Source organism: Benincasa hispida, chromosome 6 (genome assembly GCF_027475165.1).
Source record: "Benincasa hispida cultivar pf3 chromosome 6, pf3_genome.v1.1, whole genome shotgun sequence".
NCBI classification, from domain to species: domain Eukaryota; kingdom Viridiplantae; phylum Streptophyta; class Magnoliopsida; order Cucurbitales; family Cucurbitaceae; genus Benincasa; species Benincasa hispida.
In genome coordinates this window covers 47,348,878-47,370,123 of record NC_143483.1, presented here as the reverse complement: position 1 = coordinate 47,370,123, position 21,246 = coordinate 47,348,878, and the positions used below count along the sequence as shown (strand labels likewise).

At 35.9% G+C, this 21,246-nt stretch overlaps 1 protein-coding gene across 1 annotated transcript; it reads left to right on the top strand.

Annotated features, from left to right (window-relative positions):
- The first annotated feature begins 998 nt into the window (after positions 1–998).
- Positions 999–4,335, top strand: LOC120079581 (homeobox protein knotted-1-like 1). The gene is made up of 5 exons (XM_039033813.2): positions 999–1,377; positions 1,511–1,621; positions 2,594–2,747; positions 3,618–3,871; positions 3,973–4,335. The coding sequence occupies exons 1-5, from the start codon at positions 1,132–1,134 to the stop codon at positions 4,171–4,173; spliced, it is 966 nt and encodes a 321-aa protein (XP_038889741.2). The 5' UTR covers positions 999–1,131; the 3' UTR covers positions 4,174–4,335.
- The last annotated feature ends 16,911 nt before the right edge of the window (positions 4,336–21,246 follow it).

The following is a 21,246-nucleotide window of genomic DNA, read 5'->3' as shown; positions in this document are numbered from 1 at the left end:
TGACCTCTACTAATACAGACTAGAGCTTAGCCTTGTCAAATCCTTCTATCAACTGTTCTTTCATCCACACTTCTCAAAAACTCTTTTTTCTTTTCCCTTATATCCAAGATATCAAAATTCTTATATAAACTTGTATTCTGTAAAAGTTAGTACCACTATATACAAAGGAAATTTTTGTACGGGTGACTTAATCTTGGAGGTGTTGATTTGGAATGACCCAATCTTCAGAAATCAATAAAAACTAACATTTTTCTTACGTCACGGAGTACTCTACCGCTAAGACTCCTCGCGATAGAGACGTCTCTCCCATCGCGAAATAGTTAGAACCCTAGTGCGATGTTCATTTCACTCGTGAAGTTTTTTTTTTTTTCAATCACCATTCGGCCAATTGAGGTCATGGGTACTCTCCCACCGCGATATTTTAATAGAGCCTTAACCAAGTCATGTCACGATGGGAGGATACCTCGTGAAATCATAACAAATTTTTTTGTAATATCGAGATGGGATTTAAAATCATGGCAAGGCGATAGAGTGCTCTATGACGTAAGCAAAGTGTTAGTTTTTATTGATTTTTAAGATTGAGTCATTTCACACTAATGCCTCCAAGATTAGGTCATTTCATACAAAAATCTCTATACAAATTGAGTTCCACAAGCTTAAGTTGTTAAATTATAACAAACAAAAGTTACAAGTTTTCCAACTGCTGTGTCCATACTTCTTCCATTTAGCATTTGATATGTCATAGATATTATATCATTTTGTTTCATGAACTGTATCGCTATTTATATGCTTCTTTTACGATAAACAATGAATGAAGGTAGCATGAATTTTCTTTTTGTAACAAGTAAAAGGGTTTGTTAAATATTCAACAAAAAGAATCCTACAAGCACACCTTGTTAAGTTCAGAATGAGTATTATGACAAAAATGGAATCCCCCCTTAAATTTAGCTGGCTGATAACAATATTTCTTAGTATCATCATTATTATATCAGTATCTTTATTTTCTTTTTCTTTTTTCTTTTTATAACCTAAACTTTCCTCTCACTTAACAGTCATGTCTCCAGTTTCTCTCTAGGGGTTTTTGAAGTAAAGACAGAAAATTCAATCTTCCAAGCTTTGAAGTCTGAGGAAATGGAAGAGTTTTACAGGCTTAACAACTCTGTTATAGCCTCATATTCTAATAGTGTTGTTGGAGGTGAAGCCATTGCAAGCACCAGCTGTGGTGGGATTCATGAAGCTTTAATGGTGGATGATGATATGCTTCACCTTGAAGCTGAGGCCACCACTGGTTCGAACATGTCTAACATGATCAAAACTCAAATTGTCAACCATCCCCTTTATCCCAAACTGGTTTCTGCTTACGTTGAATGCCAAAAAGTTAGAAAATTTACTTGTTTTTTTTCTGTTTTTTACCTCTCTCTTTATGAATCATGTGTTTTTCAAGGTGTTTTTAGATGTTTTTAGCTGTGTTTGAGGTTGTCATGTTTTTGAATTTTGATGTGTTTTTAAGGTTGGGGCTCCACCACAAGTAGCCTCTCTTCTTGAAGAAATTGGCCGTGAAAATCACCCTCCTAGATCTTCTATTGAGTTGGGAGCTGATCCTCAACTGGACAACTTCATGGTACTTTTTGTTTGTTTGTTTTGATTTCCTGTTGTAATTTTCTTGTTCTTTAGAAACATTCTTGACAAGTAAACCAAAAAACAACTTGTACTTTAGATCTGCAAGTTGTGGATTATACTTTGTTTTAGTCTCTAAACACGTGTGATTCCGTTTCGATTCCTATTAGATTAATGTTGCTTTTCCACTTACAAGACTAAACAACAGTTAAAAACCGTCAACGGCTTGACTTTAGTTCGATTATTCGATACCAAACAGCTTAATTGACAAAGACTAATAGCAGCAAAAACCGTCAAGGGATTGGAATCATTGCACTATCAGTTGTTTTAGTTAATGATCTTATGTTGCAGTTTTCATGAGGGTACTTATGATAATCTTACAAGTCTAACGACAGTTGCGACCGTCAATGGCTCGACCTTAGTTCGATACTGAACAGCTTAATTGACAAAGACTAATGGCAGCAAAAACCATCGTGGGATTCAAATGAATGCACCATCAGTTGTCTTTGTTAATGATCTAATGTTGCAGTTTTCATTAGGGTACTTATGATAATCTTACAAGACTAATGACTGTTACAAACTGTCAATAGCTCGACCTTAGTTCGATATAGAACATCTTAATGTACAAAGACTAATGGCGGCAAAAACCGTCAAGAGATTCGAATCATTGCACCATCGGTTATATTTGTTAATGATCTGATGTTTCAGTTCTCATGTTCATTTTCATTATGGTACTTATGATAATGTAATTTATGGATGAAGATTGAACTTGTTTGAAGTTTGAAGAATGGAAATCATAATTTTGATAGATTGGTAAATATTTCACAAAGTAGGAGTGTTAGCAAAGAAAGAAAAGACAAGTAATTGGTGAACTTTCTGATGTTTTTGTTTGCTTTCTTTCTTGTTTTCTGTTTCTATTTGTTTGAAAATTGAGTTCTTTCTGACATTCTCTTTGTTTTTTGCTTTCCTTTTGAAGGAGTCTTACTGTGAGGTTCTTCATCAATATAAGAATGAGCTATCCAAACCATTTGATGAAGCAACAATGTTCTTGACCAACATTGAATTGGAGCTAAGCAACCTGTGTAAAGGATCGTTTACTGTGACGTCGGATTCTCACTCCACCATGAATGGTACTTTCTTCTTCCATTTATTCATCTCTACTTTGCATCAGTTTCTTGGAAAATTTGGCTTTCTTTTCCTACCAAGATCTTTCTTCCGAATCCCAACGGTAACTTTCGTCGAGAACTTCCATTGTCTTAGCACTTGTTCTCACAACAATGTTTAGGCGACGTAACGGAGTAGCTAACGATGGGCGTTATTGTTACCTTTTTTACAATGATGAATCTTGTATGTACTATCATGAAAAGTTATTCATTGTTTGGGAGTAAAGCTTTAGAATGGGAAAGGAAAAGGGATGAGATGTGAGTTATGGAGTGATATTATTTTGGTAATGCTTGAAAGGTGTCTACTCAAAAGAAGGTTTTCGGTTTCTGTTTTTGAAAATTATTCTTCTTATCTCAATTTTTTTTGGTTAAAATTTTCACATTCCTTAAAAAACCAAGTTGTTAAAACTACTTATTTTAGTTTTCAAATTTTGATTATTTTTTGAAAATATTTTCAAAAGGCAGATAAGAAAATGGTAGGTAGAAGTAGTGTTTATAGGCTAAATTTAAAAAATAGAAAACAGAAAACAAAATGATTATGCAATAAGACCTAAGGAAACGAGTAGTTAGTTAGAATTCAATATATAAATACATTGAATCAAAGTAGTGTCGATATCTTTTTTGAGTAGATATCAAGAACATCTCAAAGTAGAAGCGAAGCCATAGGAGAAAGTTGTTTGTTTGCAATTTGTTCCTCAAGCTTTGACACTGTCATTTATAAACATTTTGATGCAAAAAGTAGTGTATGAATGTGATATAACTGCTCCTAACTTCCCACTATATTCTTCGTTCTCCTCCGGTTCCTTGCTGCCACTCTTTTGATCCGTGTGTTCGTAGACGAAGTAGCCGGGACGCCGGAGGAAGAACCGAACAGCTATGGGGAGGTGGAAATGCCGGGAAACCACGAGTCGTTCTGCATGCGAAAAACAAACCAAGACCTCAAAGAAATGCTGCTGAAGAAATACAGTGGCTATCTCAGCAGTTTGAAGAAGGAATTCTTGAAGAAGAGAAAGAAAGAGAAGCTGCCAAAAGATGCAAGAATGGCTTTACTTGACTGGTGGAATACTCATTACAAATGGCCTTATCCTACAGTAATTTTTTCAATCTCTTCTCAGTTCAAAACATTTCATATTCACAAAAAAATGACCAAATCAATTTGATGACTTGTTCACTTTGTTAACTGGTTTGATAGGAGGAGGAAAAATCAAAACTATCTGTTATAACTGGTCTAGACCAAAAGCAAATCAATAACTGGTTCATAAACCAGAGAAAGCGACATTGGAAGCCGCCCGAAGATATGCGATTTGTGCTCATGGACGGAGTCGGGGTCGGAGAATGCATCAAAGGATCAAATTTTTATGACAATGGAGAGACTGGTGGCCATGTAATTTGATATGATTTAGCTTCTTGTCTACTTTTACTAATTGTTGCTGCTTTCTAGTTTCTTTATGTACATCTTCTATTCTTCCCTTTTTTTCTTTGGTTATAGACTCTGAATTTCTTTCTGACTTAGACAGAAACACAAATATATAGAAATCACTTTTGTTTACGTGCATTGACAAAGGATAATCAAAATTTTAGGGATATTAAAATGAGGTACTAACCATTTCTGTTCGTATACTAACGTAAAAGTATTTTTGAAGAAGGTACTAACCATTTTCGTTTATATACTTTATAAAGTACTCAGTTTCTATTTAAAATTAATGGTCAGTGTGACTTTTTCTGTTTAAAAAATCAATATATTTCTTCTAAATGGTTTTTTGTGTTAATTTCAAGGAGATTGTTGAAATTTTTGAAAGTTGAAAGATATTTTTAAAACGAAGTATAAAGTTTAGAACATCAATTCAAATTCATTTGGATGTATCTTTTCAAATACATTAAAATTTAGAAATACTCTTCTAGTAATAAAAAGTCGTTACTTTCAAATATATACCATGCTCTAATGTATTATAATGAGATTACCAATTAAGACATTTGTGATTTTTTTTTTTTTTTTTAGGAAACACATTTGTGATCTTGGAAAAGAAAGTTTTTCCTTTTTATTTTTTTTATAAAGAACAATATATCATTTATGAGAGGTTAAATTATAAATTTTGCCCCTTTAATTAAAATTTAAAAACTAAATATATAGAATTTTTTGAATTTACACGTAATGATAGATTAAATAAAAACGACCATGTCGTCACTAACTAATGTGACATGCTAATAATGTTACCTAAATATTATGAGACACAACGTAATTATAGAATGGAGTAAATTAATTTTGGGCCAAAGGAGAGACTAATAACTAAAGTTCCGTTCCATATCAATTTCATTTCTAGTTATATATATATTTCAACTATCTTAAATAAATATTTAAATTTTCAATTAAATTCTAAAAAAAATTATTTGTCAATGTTAAAAATTTCTTAGATTTTCAAAAACATTTTTAGGAAACAGATAACAAAACAAAAAAATTCATTGTAGAAGTAATATTTACAAGTTTAGTTTTAAAAAAAAATCAAATAGTTACTATATGCGGTTTAAAATTTCATATTGTTAATTGACTTTTTTGATCAATGCTATATGCTTAAAGTTATGATTAAGTTGATAATGACAAAACTTATTAAATATAAAATTTATGTTTCATCTTCGACAATGTCAACACATCCTTCCCTAACGAAAACGATGAATGAAGTTGTTTCTTCTTCTTCTAGCAATGTGCAATGGTCAGTGACAAGCAATAAAGTTTTTTTTATTCACCAAGCGAACCGAATGTAGAGGATAAGAGTGAAAAAGTGACCAAGAACATAAGTGAGAACCAAAAAGTGAGAAAGAACCTGAGCAAGAGCTAGAAGTGAGCAGGAGCGAAACAGAACAAGAAAAAAAGCAATGGTGGAGCTAGGATTTTATCTAGGGGGCACAAGTTCATATAAAGTTAATTTTTGATGCATTGATATATTATTCAAGTGATATATTATTGTCAAAGTAAGCATTACTAATTGATATAGGAATGATGACATATCCAAAATTTTATGTTAGGAGGCACTACTTTATATATATAAGGTTAAAATTATAAATCATTAACTTCTAAATTTGTGTCATATATATTTCTGGAACTTTAAAAAAAATATATACTAGATTACTGATGTATGTCTAATTCGTTGTACCGACTTTTTTTTTTTTTTTTAAAAAATACAACTTTTGGATATTTTCTTTTGTCTAATATAGACAATCAATTTTTAAGCACTTTTAACATTTTATGTGATTTTTAGATATTAATTGAAAGTTTTTATATTTATTTGACATTTTAAAGAGATTTAAAATTGAGGATTAAACTTGTACTCACTTGAATATAATTTTAAATTAATGTAAAGAAATAAAAAGCATAAAATTTAGGTGAAAAATGGTGTTTGTAGGTTGTAATCTTCAAAAACTAAAAACCAATAACCAATATCCCATTTGGTAATTATTTCGTTTTTCGTTTTTTATTTTTAAAAATTAAGTCTATTTCTTTTCTATTTCATACAATGATTTGTATATTTCTTAAGTACAATTGTTGAATTCTTAGCCAAATTTTAAAAACAAAAGCAAGCTTTTAAAAGCTACTTTTTTTAGTTCTCAAAATTTGGCTTGGTTTTTTAAATAATAGATAAAAAGTGAATAACAAAGAAAAAAATGTTGGAATTAAAAGTAATGTTTATAGGTTTAATTTTAAAAAACGAAAACCAAAAAGCAAAATGTAAATAGTTACCAAACGATCCTAAAACTCTAAAATTTATATGTAAACATGTAAACATATGTGATAAAAATAAAAATAGAATCACGTTTTTGTACCCATTACTATTGTATTAAAATTATATATATAAATTTGAAAATTTAAGCAACAAAAATAGGTATACAAAAAAAGAGAAAAAAATTTGCATTAAGTTGGCACTAACTTAGGTCACCCAAATTGTCAAAAGCACATCTACCAACCGTTGAGCCAAGCCGCAACTTTGTGTCTTAGGGGACTACGACATGATATATTGAATACATCCATTCCTATTTTTATATTTAATAAAAAATAATATATATAAATATATAACGACACGATGTGAGGGAGGTACGTGCCCCTTGACCCCTTCAAATTGGCACTAACTTAGGTCACCCAAATGATCAAAGTACACCTACCAACTATTGAACCAAATTACAATTTTGTGTCTTGGGAGGCGAGCTACATAATACATTGAATATGGAAAAATTAGAGTAGTATTGTTGTTTTAAAAAATATTTATAAAAATATTGCTTTTTCAAATTATTTATAAAAAGATTGTTTTTTTTTTTTTTTAAGTTGTCAAATCTTCAAAATTCGACCAACCTAGGTCGAATTTTGAAGATTCGACCTTCATTCTATTTTTTTTTTTTAATTTTCCATTAATTCAACCTCCATTTTTTCTATTTTTTTAAGTTTTCATTATGTTATTATTTAGTATATTTCACTTTACATTTTTTTTTATTTTTTAAACTATCCTAACTTAACTCTAAAAAAAACAAATTAAAAAATATAATATCTCATAAAAATAATAAAGTGAAAATTAAAATATCTCATTTATATAAAAATAATTACAAAAATCAATGTGTCTCACAAGGCGAACGTCGTCGATTTTAAGCTGGTTGTCGTCGTTGACTTCGAACTTGAGGTTGCTCTGGTTTTTCTTGATGTTGCTCTGGTGCAGGCGCTTCATAATATAAATATTCATTATGTCACACCCTACCCCAAATTACCTTCTTAATCTATATGGAGTGGTGACTGTAGCTGTTACCAACACTTTTGCTAGCACTTACTGCCTATTTAACCTGTTGAATTTAGCTCAAACCTTGAATATGTACAATTCATCAATATACGAATAAATTAACTCAAAAATTAACACATTTACATTACAGGGTTTCATAACATTGTTCATACATGAATATTACAACTTAGTGAGGCCCAACTAGAATACTAGTCACTATCTGACAGACACATGTGTACTAACTAATACAGGTCTTCAATTAAGCTTCCTTCAACATGTTTCTTTGAGTGGCAGAGCAGCAGCAGAGAAGTCTTTTGGGAACTGACCGCTACCTGAAAGGAAAACATTTGAAAACATGAGCTAGAAGCCCAGTGAGTGACTAATATTTAAAGCATAACTTTCATACATAAATTTGATATTAAAACTGAAAGCTTAAACTGAAAACATAGACTTGGCAACTATTATTTATGTCATCATCAACATCACATAGCACTTTTCTTACTTTGCTAGACTATGCCTTAGTCTATTAGTCTAGAGTGGCCCTTTTGCTCACTCTTTATCATTCCTTATTGCATTACTGCTTAACTGGGAAGGAACCCTTTTGTTCACTTTCAAAAACATAATTTGCATCTTTAGTTGAGAGAGGACCTTTACTCAATGCCTCAACGCCAATCTATAGCCAGTGTGGAGTGATCTCAACACTACCAATAACAACTTTACTTACATTCGTGTGATTCTAGTTTAAGTACCATCATACCTTAGGTACTACTGCTTAGATACCTTCTTCGTGTACTTCAGTATCGAGTTGCTCGGATACCTTCTCCGTGTACTTCAGTATCGAGCTATTCAAATTCTAAGACAAAGCTTCAGTACCATTTAGTCCTTCAGTACTGAGCTATTCAAATTCTAAGACTAAGCTTCGGTACCTTCTCATCTAGTCCTTCAATACTGAGCTACTCATACTCAACTTGCATATTCTTATCTCTTAACGACTTAGTTGCCCAAAACATTCTATACTAACTCATCCTTATGGTAATTGAAAGGCATAACATAAGTATAACATTAATGTGAGATGCGTTGCTTAGTAACTATTTGAGAATAGTTGTCATAAATAGCTTTCAATAAACATGCATTGCTAAACATTCATATGCATTAGCAATTTACTTAAAACATTTAAAACATTTAGAGTCACTCACAGTCTTTGGCAATCCTCTTCATGTATATGCCTACTGTGCGTTGAACACTTAGCCACATTCTTAGGCCTTAACTTGACAAGGTAGCAACTTCATTACATGCGCCCATGCCTTGCGTTAGGTGTTCAAGCCTCCTATGCGACCAAGCCTTCAGCTCACGCCTATTGGCCATCGCATGGCCTATCGTATAGCAATATTTGCGCCCATCGTTTAGCTCATGCGCCCGTCTTGTGGCACATCAACGCATGCCCCATGCGTTCGTTTGGTTGCGCCCATCGTTCAGCTCATGCGCCCATCTTGTGGCACATCAACGCATGCCCCATGCGTTCGTCTGGTTGCACCCATAAACTCCAACGCAACCTTGCGCTTATGGCTTCAACATGCGTTTCATAGTCTAATGCTTCTCAGCGTATCCTTGCGCCAATTCAACCTCCAATGCATGCACTCAACATCATTGTCAAGCCTTTAAAGTTGCTTGCTTGTTCAACCCAAGTAGCTATCTACTTGCTCAAGATTCCAGATTTAACTTACAATTTTAATAACTAATTTCCCAGGCCTTTTCTCAAGAAATTTTCTTCTACAAACATTCCCTAAAATGTCTTAGCAAACTTAACTTAAAATTTCAGCTCAGAATTCCTCTTATTGAGCCAGAATCCTCAGATCATCAAGGTTGGCCCAAACTTACCCGAGAATTCAACCTTCAGTTGGATTCTTCATTCTCCAACTCGATTCCGCTAGAATCTCCTTCTGGCATTTCAACCTCAGCAACTAGACAAACTCAGGGTTTGAATGGCTTTGGAATTACTCCATTTGGTCGAGTAAATTTCTTCAAACCTCTCTTTGAAGTCGAGCTCCTCCTTTTAAACTAGTAGCTGCATGTTCTCCTTTTAACATCAAGCTGCCACCTCATCCTTAAGGGATAATATCAAACCTGAGTATGACAGCTGGCTTATCTGATTAATAACTAAGATGATCCTTTCCTCTTGGTTATCGATGCAAGGGTCAGCTCCCAAACCAACGCTTGCAACCACATGGCCGCATACCTTCTCAATGCATTGCCCAACCTGGCTAATGCATAGCTCACTTAGAGGCTATTGTGTCCTTCCTTTGGTCGCATACTTCTAAGCTAGTGCATGTCCTAGCCCCCGCATAGCTATCTTATCATATCAACCATGCGTTAAGCCTTGTAACGCAAGACGTTTCACCATGTGTCCACCACGGTTTGTCTCATCACCGCATAGTTCATCGTTTAGCAAGGCCGCCGCATAGCACCATTGCATAGCTTATCGCCTAGATTAGCTTTACCACATACACCTCCGCATAGCATCGCCGCATACCATCACGTAGCATTGCCGCATAACACCATCGCATAGTGTTGCCGTATAGCACCATCGCTATCGCCTAGCTCATCGTCGCATAGCGCTGTCGCCCATCGCATAGCACTATCGTTTAGCGCCTCACCGTTCTGCACGATCGCCTACCGCATTTTCTATACGATCGTCCGGCCGCCTACACGATCGCCTGCCTCATCGTGTAGCACCACTCGCTTACTATACGATCGCATACCCCATCGTGTAGCGCTGCACCTTAACTACACGATCGTATACCTTATCGTGTAGCACTGCTTATTTACTACATGATCAACCCACACATGCATCTCCAGCGCCCAGTGTCACGGTCATGCTTGTCTAGGGCGTGTTGGCCATGGCTGCATGATCGTCTCCAACTCTTTTTACTATGCTTTCATCCTATGTATTTCCTTTTGCTAGATAGTTAGGTTTATATGTACTTTTCTCAGTGAGTGACCACTTGCCCATTTCCATATGCAAGGGTGGCGGATGTGTTTTTGTTTAGAATGCACTATATGGGGATAAGACTAACCATCACTTCCCCATACCCAGAGTAGTATGTTATAAAGCTATTGTTGTTGCTTATTGCTTTCTAGCCTACTACAATCTTTCTCTTCTCTATTCTTACCATCAAACTGTTTGCGAAAACCTTTTCTCCAAACCCGTTTTATAAAACCATTTTCTCCAAAGCGGGGGTAGAGGTTGCGAAAGGCACCTGGTGTGTCATTGGCTGTTTGTATTTGAATTGGCTGACTTGTTCGTGAGCGGGAACAAGTGCCGCATAATCGCTAAAGTGAAGCTTCAGGACGTACGATTGTGACAGTTGGTATCAAAGCCAAGTCGACTCGTAGAGTTGAGAAGCTGCGGTCATGTCTGCTACGAAGCAGTTAAGCAAGTCCCATGTTGACCGATTGGTCGAGATTGAAGAGCAAATGCTCTATTTAATAGAAGTCCTTGATCAGGTTTGGTTCCTAGAGACTCAGTTACAAGAAGTCGCCGACAAGACCGATGAAATTGATGCAGTGGCTGGCCGCTTAGACGGGATGCTCGTCAGAGAATTGTTGACAAGGGTTGAGGCCTTAGAGGAAAAAACCACGATGGATAGGCCTCTCGAGCATGGGGGTTGTTCGTCGGGATCTGTTGCCCTGATAGAAGAGTGTGTCAAAGAACTAGACAGCTCGCAAAGAGCGATCATTCAGATGGTGACTAAAATGTCCGAGGACTTTCGAGCCACCATCAATGTTATCCGGGCAGAGATTGCAGACATTGGTGCAAAAATTAACCTCACCATGAGAGCAGTGGTAAATCAAGCCCCAGTTGGGGGTGCAGCCCAATTCAACAGAGTAAAAGTACCCAAGCCTAAGCCCTTCTGTGGGGCTCGTGATGCAAAGGCGCTAGAAAATTTTATCTTTGACATGGAACAATACTTCAGAGCTACGAACACAGCGATTGAAGAATCGAAGATCACCCTAGCGACGATGCACCTAGCAGATGATGCTAAGTTATGATGGAGGTCCAGTTTCGTGGATGTCCAAGAGGGATGGTGTACCATCGACATGTGGGAGAGACTGAAACAAGAATTGCGTTCTCAGTTTTTCCTCGAAAATGTTGAGATTTTGGCAAGATGCAAGCTACGAGAATTGAAACATACTGATACTGTTAAGGACTATGTGAAACAATTTGTCGGACTGATGTTGGACATAAGAGACATGTCCAAAAAAGACAAAGTTTTCTGTTTTGTCGAAGGCCTGAAATTGTGGGCAAAAACAAAACTGTATGAGCAGAGAATACAGGATCTCCCAGCCGCATACGCAACGACCAAACGATTATTTGACTTGATTGATGAATCTCAAGAGATGAGGTAACACTCGAGATTCCCTAATAGGGGGAGAAAGAGCAACGGTCCGAGCCCATCAAGAAACAATAGGGGAGATAAAGACAACAATGTGGATAGTAGACCTCCTCAGCAGACGACTGGAAATACGTGGCGGGGGCAGTATCAGAAGAATTTTTATTGGCCCTTATCCTGTTATATATGCAAGGGGCTGCACAAGGCGAGTGAATATCTGGAATGATCCGCCTTTAATGCTTTCCAAGCCTTCGAACTGGAAAGGAAAAGTTGTTCAGGTAGAAAATGAGAATGTACAAGCAGAGGAAGATAGAACCCCACGGGTTGGGGCCCTGAGATATTTAGCTGCCCTCCAAAAGGATGTAGGGAAGAAAAGGGATCCCATGGAGGTGGACTGATGTATGTTGATGTTTGGATCAGCCATAAATCGCCCAAAAGTACCATGGTCGATTCGGAGGCCACCCATAATTTTATATCTGAAATAGAAGCCAAACGGTGCATGTAAAATGAAGGTAGTGAACTCTGAGGCCTTGTCGATTACAGAAATGGCAAAGAGGACAGTCGTAAAGTTGGGGGACTGGAGTGGCCTTGCTGATTTCGTGATCATTAAGATGGATGACTTCGATGTAGTGTTGGGAATAGAGTTCTTGTTGAAGCATAAGGTAATACCGATACCCCTCACCAAGTGTTTAGTGATCACCGGGTCTACGCCCACCGTTGTGAATGCTGAGATCAGACGGCCGAAGGGGATAAGGATGATCTCGGCCCTCTAGTTGGAGAAGGATGTTACCTGTGAGTCAGTCAAAATCGCGAAAGAGAAGGCCCTCAAGACATTTTGCGTGTCTTTGAGCAGTGTCGTGTTATTGAGCTGGACAATTCACACAAGTCCCCGACTCCAAAGAGGAGAAGAAAGAGAAGGAGGAAGCCTAGATACTAAGAGTTCCTACCAGGAAACTGGGTTTGAGTGAATTTGTGCCTGGGATAGTTTTGAAGTCGTGGGCAAAGAGAACATCGCCTCATAAGAAACTTTAAGGGACTAGCGGAAGTCATCGAAAGGGTTGGGAAAACCTCTTATCGGGTGCAGTTACCATCGTGGATGGAGATTCATCCTGTCATCAACGTAAGTAGACTGAAACCCTATCACCCCAACCATGCCAAGGAGAGATGTAGAGTGGTGACCCATCCACAAGCCACGACGATGAGAATGACAGGAGAAGAAGCCAACGAGAGACTTGTGGGAAGGAGCGACAGATCGAAAGGACCAGGACCAGGCTGGGAAGAGTTTCTAGAGAAGTGGAGAAGCCTCCATGACAGAGAAGTTCGTTGGGAGCGCATGGAAAGCCTCACAGGCAGTTGCTCAACAGTATGCTGAGTTTGATCAGAGTCGGTTGATGAGGACGTCAACCAATTGAGTGGGGGAAAATGTCACGGTCATGCTTGTCTAGAGCGTGTTGCCCATGGCCGCATGACCACCTCCATCTCTTTACTATGCTTTCATCCTATGTATTTCCTTTTGCTAGGTAGTTAGGTTTATATGTATTTTTCTTAGTGAGTGACCGCTCGCCTATTTTTATATGCAAGGGTGGAGGATGTGTTTTTGTTCAAAATGCATTATATGGGGATAAGACTAACCATCACTTCCCCATACCCGGAGTAGTATGTTATAAAACTGTTGTTGTTGCTTATTGCTTTCTAGCATAATACAATCTTTCTTTTCTCTATTCTTACAATTAAACTGTTTGCGAAAACCTTTTCTCCAAACCCGTTTTATAAAACCGTTTTCTCCAAAGTGGGGGTGGAGGTTGCGAGAGGTACCCAGTGTGCCATTGGCTGTTCGTATTTGAATTGGTTGACTTGTTCGTGAGCAGAAACAAGTGCCGCACAATCGCTAAAGTGAAGCTTTAGGAAGTGCGATTGTGACACCCAACGTCTATGTCTGCACAACTTGAGGCTACTGCATGCTTTACTAACCTCTCAAGACATAGGCTGCCGCATGCCTTATCAACACATAGTTTATCCTTACCTTCAACACTTAGCCTCTACAAGCCTTAGTTGCTACACACGCAACCTCATGTGTCCACACTTCTTCATCAACGCATGCCTACACTTTGCTTCCATACTTTGCCAATTTTCACTTGTTAAATTATCTAAAACTCACCCTTGACTAAGTATTCCTAACACTTAGAATTTTCTTCCTCCATCTTCCTACTTTCTTTACCTCATTTCATAATTTTACTTAACACGCTTGTTACTCATTTTTGTAGGAAAAATGTAGTACGGGGTTTACACATTATACTCTCCACGACCCCGACCATGTCCATGTACGTATAAAGACGAGGACCAGTCTCTGAGTCATAATGTCCTGAACCAAATGCCGGCATCATCATCATCAGACTAACATAACCAGATTAACTTTGCGTCTGCATCACATGGGGCAACTCTTCCATATTGTGGGCAACCTCATCGAACTCATCCTCTTCCCAAACAGGTTCTCTACGTTTAAGAGTTGGTGGAGGAACAATAGGTATATCGTACATATAATGTATCTCCTCTATACAGCTCTAGTTATCACTGCATATAGCAAGAACCTAGTTCGAATCATTCGTAACATCAAGGAGTCTACTGTCGTTTGATCTCTGTGAATTATAAAACAATTAGATAATATTTAAAATAAATTTAAATTAAAAATAATTAGATTATATTTAAAATTTAAATTAAAAATAATTAGATAATATTTAAAATAAATGTATAGATTATATTTAAAATAAATTTAAATTAAAAATAATTAGATAATATTTAAAATAAATGTATAGATTATATTTAAAATAAATTTAAATTAAAAATAATTAGATAATATTTATTCATTTACTAGATGACCCGCAACTGCTCCTGGATGAGTGACGTAGTGCCTTGTGATATTATTATACCAATGAATGTAATCTTGAGTGACATCCCTGTCAAACTATTCAATAGAAACCCAATAAACCTTGCACGATAGTGTCATCGCACTACCAAATGTACAACTTTTTGGGACCAATCTCCAGTAAGTCAATATCATGCAGTAGAGGTTCAGTATTATAAGGCGATGGGACATCCTGCTGAAAACTGAATTGTCTCATCATCCTGTCAAGAAGATGCCACTCACCAATGTGAAAACATATGAGAGGACTCATCGTCCGTCATATGTTTTGACCATTCGTATAAAAATTGGGCAAAGTGTGCATGATAATTTTGTAGGGCTCCCAAATAACCTAAAACACAAAATATTATATTGGAAAACATTAAAGACAAATACAATAAAAATGTGTATAAAATAATCAATTTGGTTTAGTGTTAATGTACTCGTTGAAGCAGGTCAAACATGTATCTGACTACATGTGTAGTTGTCCTAGTCACACAATATTCAATTTTTAGATTATAAATTAACTAGATCAATCATATAAAAATTAAATTGAATTAAAATAACATACTGAGAACCGTAGGCTTGTCCAGCTAACTGAGTGTCATTTACATGTTGTAGTTATAGAGCCATTGGAAATTGCTCCCAAGCCCATAGTTGCAAAAGTATGAGAGGCCTAACTATCTCACGAACTTCAGGTCTTGTTGCTTTGCATAGTTGTCTATACAACCATGCCAAACATGCTCCACCCCACGAATACTGCCCCGCATCATAGAAGTTAGCTAATAGTGGCAGGAACATCAAGTGAACAAAATGACTTGATTTATCGGAAAACAGACTTCCACTCATCATTTGTAGTATATATGCTCGCGCATATCTTATGACGGTTTCCTCGTCCGCATCATCTACGAGCTCACGGAATTGTGTTCCTAACCATATCAAACTTAACCTCGATCCTTTAATTTTGTCGGCAAGTAGGGTCACACCGAGGTACAGTTGACATACTTGTGACCAGTTATCATACATCACTCCAGTGACCGGCTCATCGTCAACAGGTAACCCCAACAACACTTCTATGTCTTGTAGAGTAATAGTGCACTCTCCAACAGACATATGAAATGTATGGTCTCAGGCATCCATCTCTCGACCAAGGCTGTGATCAGATGTCAGTCCAACTGAATAAATCATATTATGGCAACCCCATAGAATCCAGATATACGGAGTAGCGGTAGTATTCGAGGGTAGAGTGGGATAGTGCACTGGACAACTGCCTCTTGACGCCTGCAAGATATTTCCTCAGTAGTATGATCTCACCATACAATAGATGATCGATGAATGGACTAGTCGTACAAAACATTGGGATCAATAGGTCCTGGTTTAAAGTCATGATGTGAAAGAAAAAAAAATATTTATTTCTCAATTAAAAAAATATTTATTTCTCAATTAGAAGAATAATGTACAACTTTTTAAATTGTAATAAAAAAAATTGAATATACAATAAAAGTATCATCTACACTCAATTAAATATACATGATAAAAAAATTATTTATTTCTCAATTAAAAGAATAATGTACAACTTTATAAATTATAATAAAAAAATTGAATATACAATAAATGTATTATCTACACTTAATTAAATATAGATGAAAAAAATATTTATTTCTCAATCTCGAACTATCTGGAGCCCGTCTTAGTAACGAAGGATACTTCCTTCGATTATGGCCTAACTGATTACAAAATCCACATCGTTGTCGGGTGACTGGTTCTGTCCAATCCATCTCGTTATGATAACGTGAACTTTTTGGTCTACCATGTTTTCTCAACAACGATGGATCATCATGTCATGTAGTACAGGTTGAAATTGAGGAGAGTAACATTCAGCATACGTTGACAATTTATAGTAGTCCTCAATAAAGTCTTCGTAGTTCATATTAAAATGTGAGCAAACTGCCATAAAATGCAAGCATGGAATCTCAAACGTTTGCCACTTGTTACATGAACAGTACCACTCGGACCTGTTTAGCCTCAATATTTGAACATTTCTCCCTTTAGCATTGAGACTATGACGTCCGGTCTTCACATGAAACACACATTCATATCAATCATATGATTGTACTTCATGTTTACTAGATCTTGCAGCCCATTTATTTATTTTTTTCGTGTGCGTTCCTCATTATAAAATATGCTTGAAACAAATTGTTAATAATATATATTATTATTATTAATAATATTATTATTATAATTATTATTATTATTATTATTATTATTATTATTTTATCTTGATGCTCCAAAACATCCCTTATATCTTCTTTTCTTTTCTTGAAATAATTTACGCATTTGAAAAATGTTATTTGAGCAAGAGCATTTATCAGCCGAGCTCCTTTGAGGATGCCATTTATGCACTCTGATAGATTTGTCGTCATCCACCCATATCTGAACCCTCCATCATGTGCTTGAGTCCATTACTCTATACCAATGTTGTAAAAAAGAAAACTCAGACAGCTCCGATTTATTCCTTTGATATCTTCAATTTTATTAAACTTCCGAATTTGAAACTGACACCCGGCATGATAAACATAATTTTTCAATGTATTAAATTTGTACTTTTTATTAAAGTTGCTGACGATATGTCGTAAGCAGAAACGATTGTGACATTTTGGTCCTATCCAACCATTTATTGGATTGTTCATTGCTGCGATTATGTCAGCATATCGATCTGAAATTAAACACACCTTTTCGTGTGTTACAATTTCTCTCAAGTGTTTCAGAAACCATCCCCATGAGTCTGCAAACTCTTCATCTGCAACGGTAAATGCAAGTGGAAGAAGATACGCATTTGGATCAACTGATGTAGCAATCAACAATTTTCCTCGATATTTGCCATACAAGTGGGTACCATCTATTTGAATTATCGGCCAACATTTATTAAAAGCTTCTATAGACCAAATGCCCAAAATACAGAAGTTAAGATAACATAACCTTCAATAAGCGTTTCTTTCACTCTCCCCTCTAGACGTGTTCTGGGATTGGTCTGCTTAACCATATACAACCACTGGGTAACAATTTGTAAGACTCATCCCAATCACCGAACACTTTAGCCAATGCTTTTCTTTTCCCCTCCCATACCCTATGGTAAGGAACATGATATCCAAACTTTGATTTGATGTCCAGTTGTGCCACACTGATAGATGGTTTTTCTCTTAACAGAACTCTAGTGCAATAATTGATGAATCCAATTGCACATGACTTTGACTCAATTTTGAATAAAAACATCTATGTTGCTCATCATACTTAGTGATCTTGAACAAGCCATGCGATTTTTTTTATTGTACGAAGTCTCCATTTGCAACCTTCTTCCCACTTCTTACATCAAATTGTCCAAATCGTCGATGTCGATTCCACAGCCTCATATGGTGCGTGACATTTAATAGCAAAACATTTGACCGCGTGTTGTAGCATTTCTTTGTCTTGACAAATCATCCCTTTATACAACTGAGTATTGTCAATGTCCACAGGGGTTACAATTGGGTCATGTTCTCGAATGCTATCTAGTACGTTCATATCCAAATCGTTGAATGTATCTGAAGGTAACTCATGTTCACGACCATCAAAATCCAACTCTTCAAATTCATTGTCTGTTTCTGTTATGAAATCTCTATATTGATTGTTAGCCACCATATCTTCATTATCACATGGCGATGCAACTAACTCCGGATCAGGATCAATACATTGAGTTGGATCTTCAAACTGATTGAATGATGCATTCAAATTTATATTCAACCCTATCCTATTTACATTTACATACAAATGCACTAAATTCAGGAGTGGCATCGCGATTGAAAACATTAAGTTCATAGCTTGTGCATTCGAAATAGAGAATGACATAAACCTTATCCTGATGATTCTAAGTTATGATGTATATATATTATTTCTAACTGATTTGTTCTCATATTTACACTAAGTGACATCCCAACCATTTCAATGAATTGTTCAAATACAATTCCACGGTTCACATTTATGCTAAAACCTCCACTTGGTTGTTGGTTTGGTTATAGTCAACTCCATCAATACCATCAATTATATTACCATTTATAAACAACATAAATCTCAAACATTTGTCTGCCATTTTCTAAAAAAAAAAGGGACAAACAATATATTACTTATTGTTCTACTAATTATCATATTTAAACAAAAACAAATCACAGTAAAAATCACAATAAGAAATATAAGAAATATATTTAAAAAATCACAATAAGGTAAACTTTTTAAAACTATTTTTTAAACATAACAATAAATTAAACTTTTTATAACTATTTTTAAACATAACAATAAATTAAACTTTTTATAACTATTTTTAAACATAACAATAAATTAAACTTTTTATAACTATTTTTAAACATAACAATAAATTAGACTTTTTAAAACTATTTTTAAACATAACAATAAATTAAACTTTTTATAACTATTTTTAAACATAACAATAAATTAATTTTTTTTAAACTATTTTAAACATAACAATAAATTAAACTTTTTATAACTATTTTTAAACATAACAATAAATTAAACTTTTTAAAACTATAGTCAAATTATTTTTTCAAAGTTAATACTAAAAAAACGCATAACAATAAATTAAATTTTTTAAAACTATTTTTAAACATAACAATAAATTAAACTTTTTATAACTATTTTTAAACATAATAATACTTTTGTATTAAACTAAAAATATTAAGGTTTATGAAAATAACTTTTTAAACATAACAATAAATTAAATATTTTAAAACTATTTTTTCAAAGTATTAAGGGGAAGGACTACCCTTTTTTGAATATATGCAATTAATAAACGATACCGAATTAACTGATAAAGAGACGAAACTAACAACTACCATAATGAATCTAAACTAAAGACGAAAAGAGGCAAGCCAAAACCAACTCCTAAAAAGTTGCTGAGTTTGCCTTTCGGGGTTACCTACTTGAGGGCTTATGTAATATATAAAGAGGAGCCCCCGAATTTGGCCTTTTTGTTTAAGTAAGGGCAGCTCGCCTTTTTTAATAGAAGGAAGTGGGATAGCGGAGGTGATTTCGGTAAACCGATGCATGAGCTGAGGCTCCCATGTCCCGCCGACCCTTCGAAAAAGTCAGGTCGTCAAACGACTCATAGGGAGTTAGAAGGAAGCGGAGTCAAAGGCGGGTCAAACTCACATAAGCGGAGGGGGAGACACATTCATGAAAAGCGAGAAGCCGCGGGGAACTGGCCAACTATGAATAGATATCTGACTTTTGGGTAAGAGTATGAACATCTATTAGTTCGTATCATGGGTCTACTTGTTACAAAAGGCGAACATCCCTATTCCAAAACATACACATAAGTCCTCAGGCAGGCGGGGACGAAAAGAGTCTATTTCTTTACAATATTCCGGAATGTATCATGGCCCTATCTATTCATCTTTTTATTAAAAAAAAAAGAGTTCTACATCTCCCCGAGGCCAGGAGAACAAATAGGCGTGAGGAAGAGGGAGAGGGGGGGCTACGAGCCCTCTCCTGTTGCTGTTCCCGGATCACCTATCCCTTCCTTCCCCTTCGCCCGGCCTGGTGAAATCCGATGAGATCAGATCTCTCGAACGAAGTGAAGTGATAGGAAGAGAAGACAGCTGGCGGGAGATCTCTATTCATTACACCCCCTTGTATAGGTTGGGGAAAACGGAAGTGCGCTCCTGCGCACCAGCTGAAGGAAGGATCTTTGGCATAAAGATACCTTCTTATTAGAGAAAAGGGTGGGCCATTGATAAAGAATCGATTCCAAACCACAATGCTAGCAGATGGCGGGCCTCCGCTTTTCTTTTCATTAATGAAACCTGCCAGTTATTTATTATTAACTCAAATCAAACAGTCTTTGTTAAAAAAAAAAAAAGACGTGGGTGGCATTATGACTAGGGTGTCAGTTAGAAAGGTTCTTACAATGTTCGTTCAAATCAAGCAACATTTTTTTTTTTTACTTAAGGAGGGCTTTCTAAGAAGGGCTTGGGACCTATGAACGAAACAAAACAAAAAAACATGAAAGAATTCTGCAGAATGAACGGGAGGCGTCGGAGGAAGGACTGACGAACTACTTACTTGTGTTTGGTTAACTACTTTATTGACTTGGGGTTCTTTCTCGTAAGTGGTATACCTACACCCTGCACACACACTCACTATATCTATATACGTCTACGTTGATAGCCTTTCGCAAAATGCCCCTCTCTCTCTCTACTAAATCAACGTTTTTTCAGGTCGAACCACCAGCTGAAAAACGGAATGGAATACTCTAAGATGCTTCATAGCTTCAACAAGCCCATATTCTTCCTCTTGGGGAAAGATTCGAGTTCCAAACCTTTATTGAAGAAAGAGCTCTTGCCTTCAACTCAAAAAAGAACAGAACGTTCCTT

Excerpts from the sequence above, each read along its gene's own strand:
- LOC120079581 (XM_039033813.2), top strand. The coding sequence starts at position 1,132 with ATGGAAGAGTTTTACAGGCTTAACAACTCTGTTATAGCCTCATATTCT. Across the intron at positions 1,378-1,510 it reads CTTACGTTGAATGCCAAAAA|GTTGGGGCTCCACCACAAGT; the intron begins GTTAGAAAATTT and ends TGTGTTTTTAAG. Across the intron at positions 3,872-3,972 it reads ACAAATGGCCTTATCCTACA|GAGGAGGAAAAATCAAAACT; the intron begins GTAATTTTTTCA and ends CTGGTTTGATAG.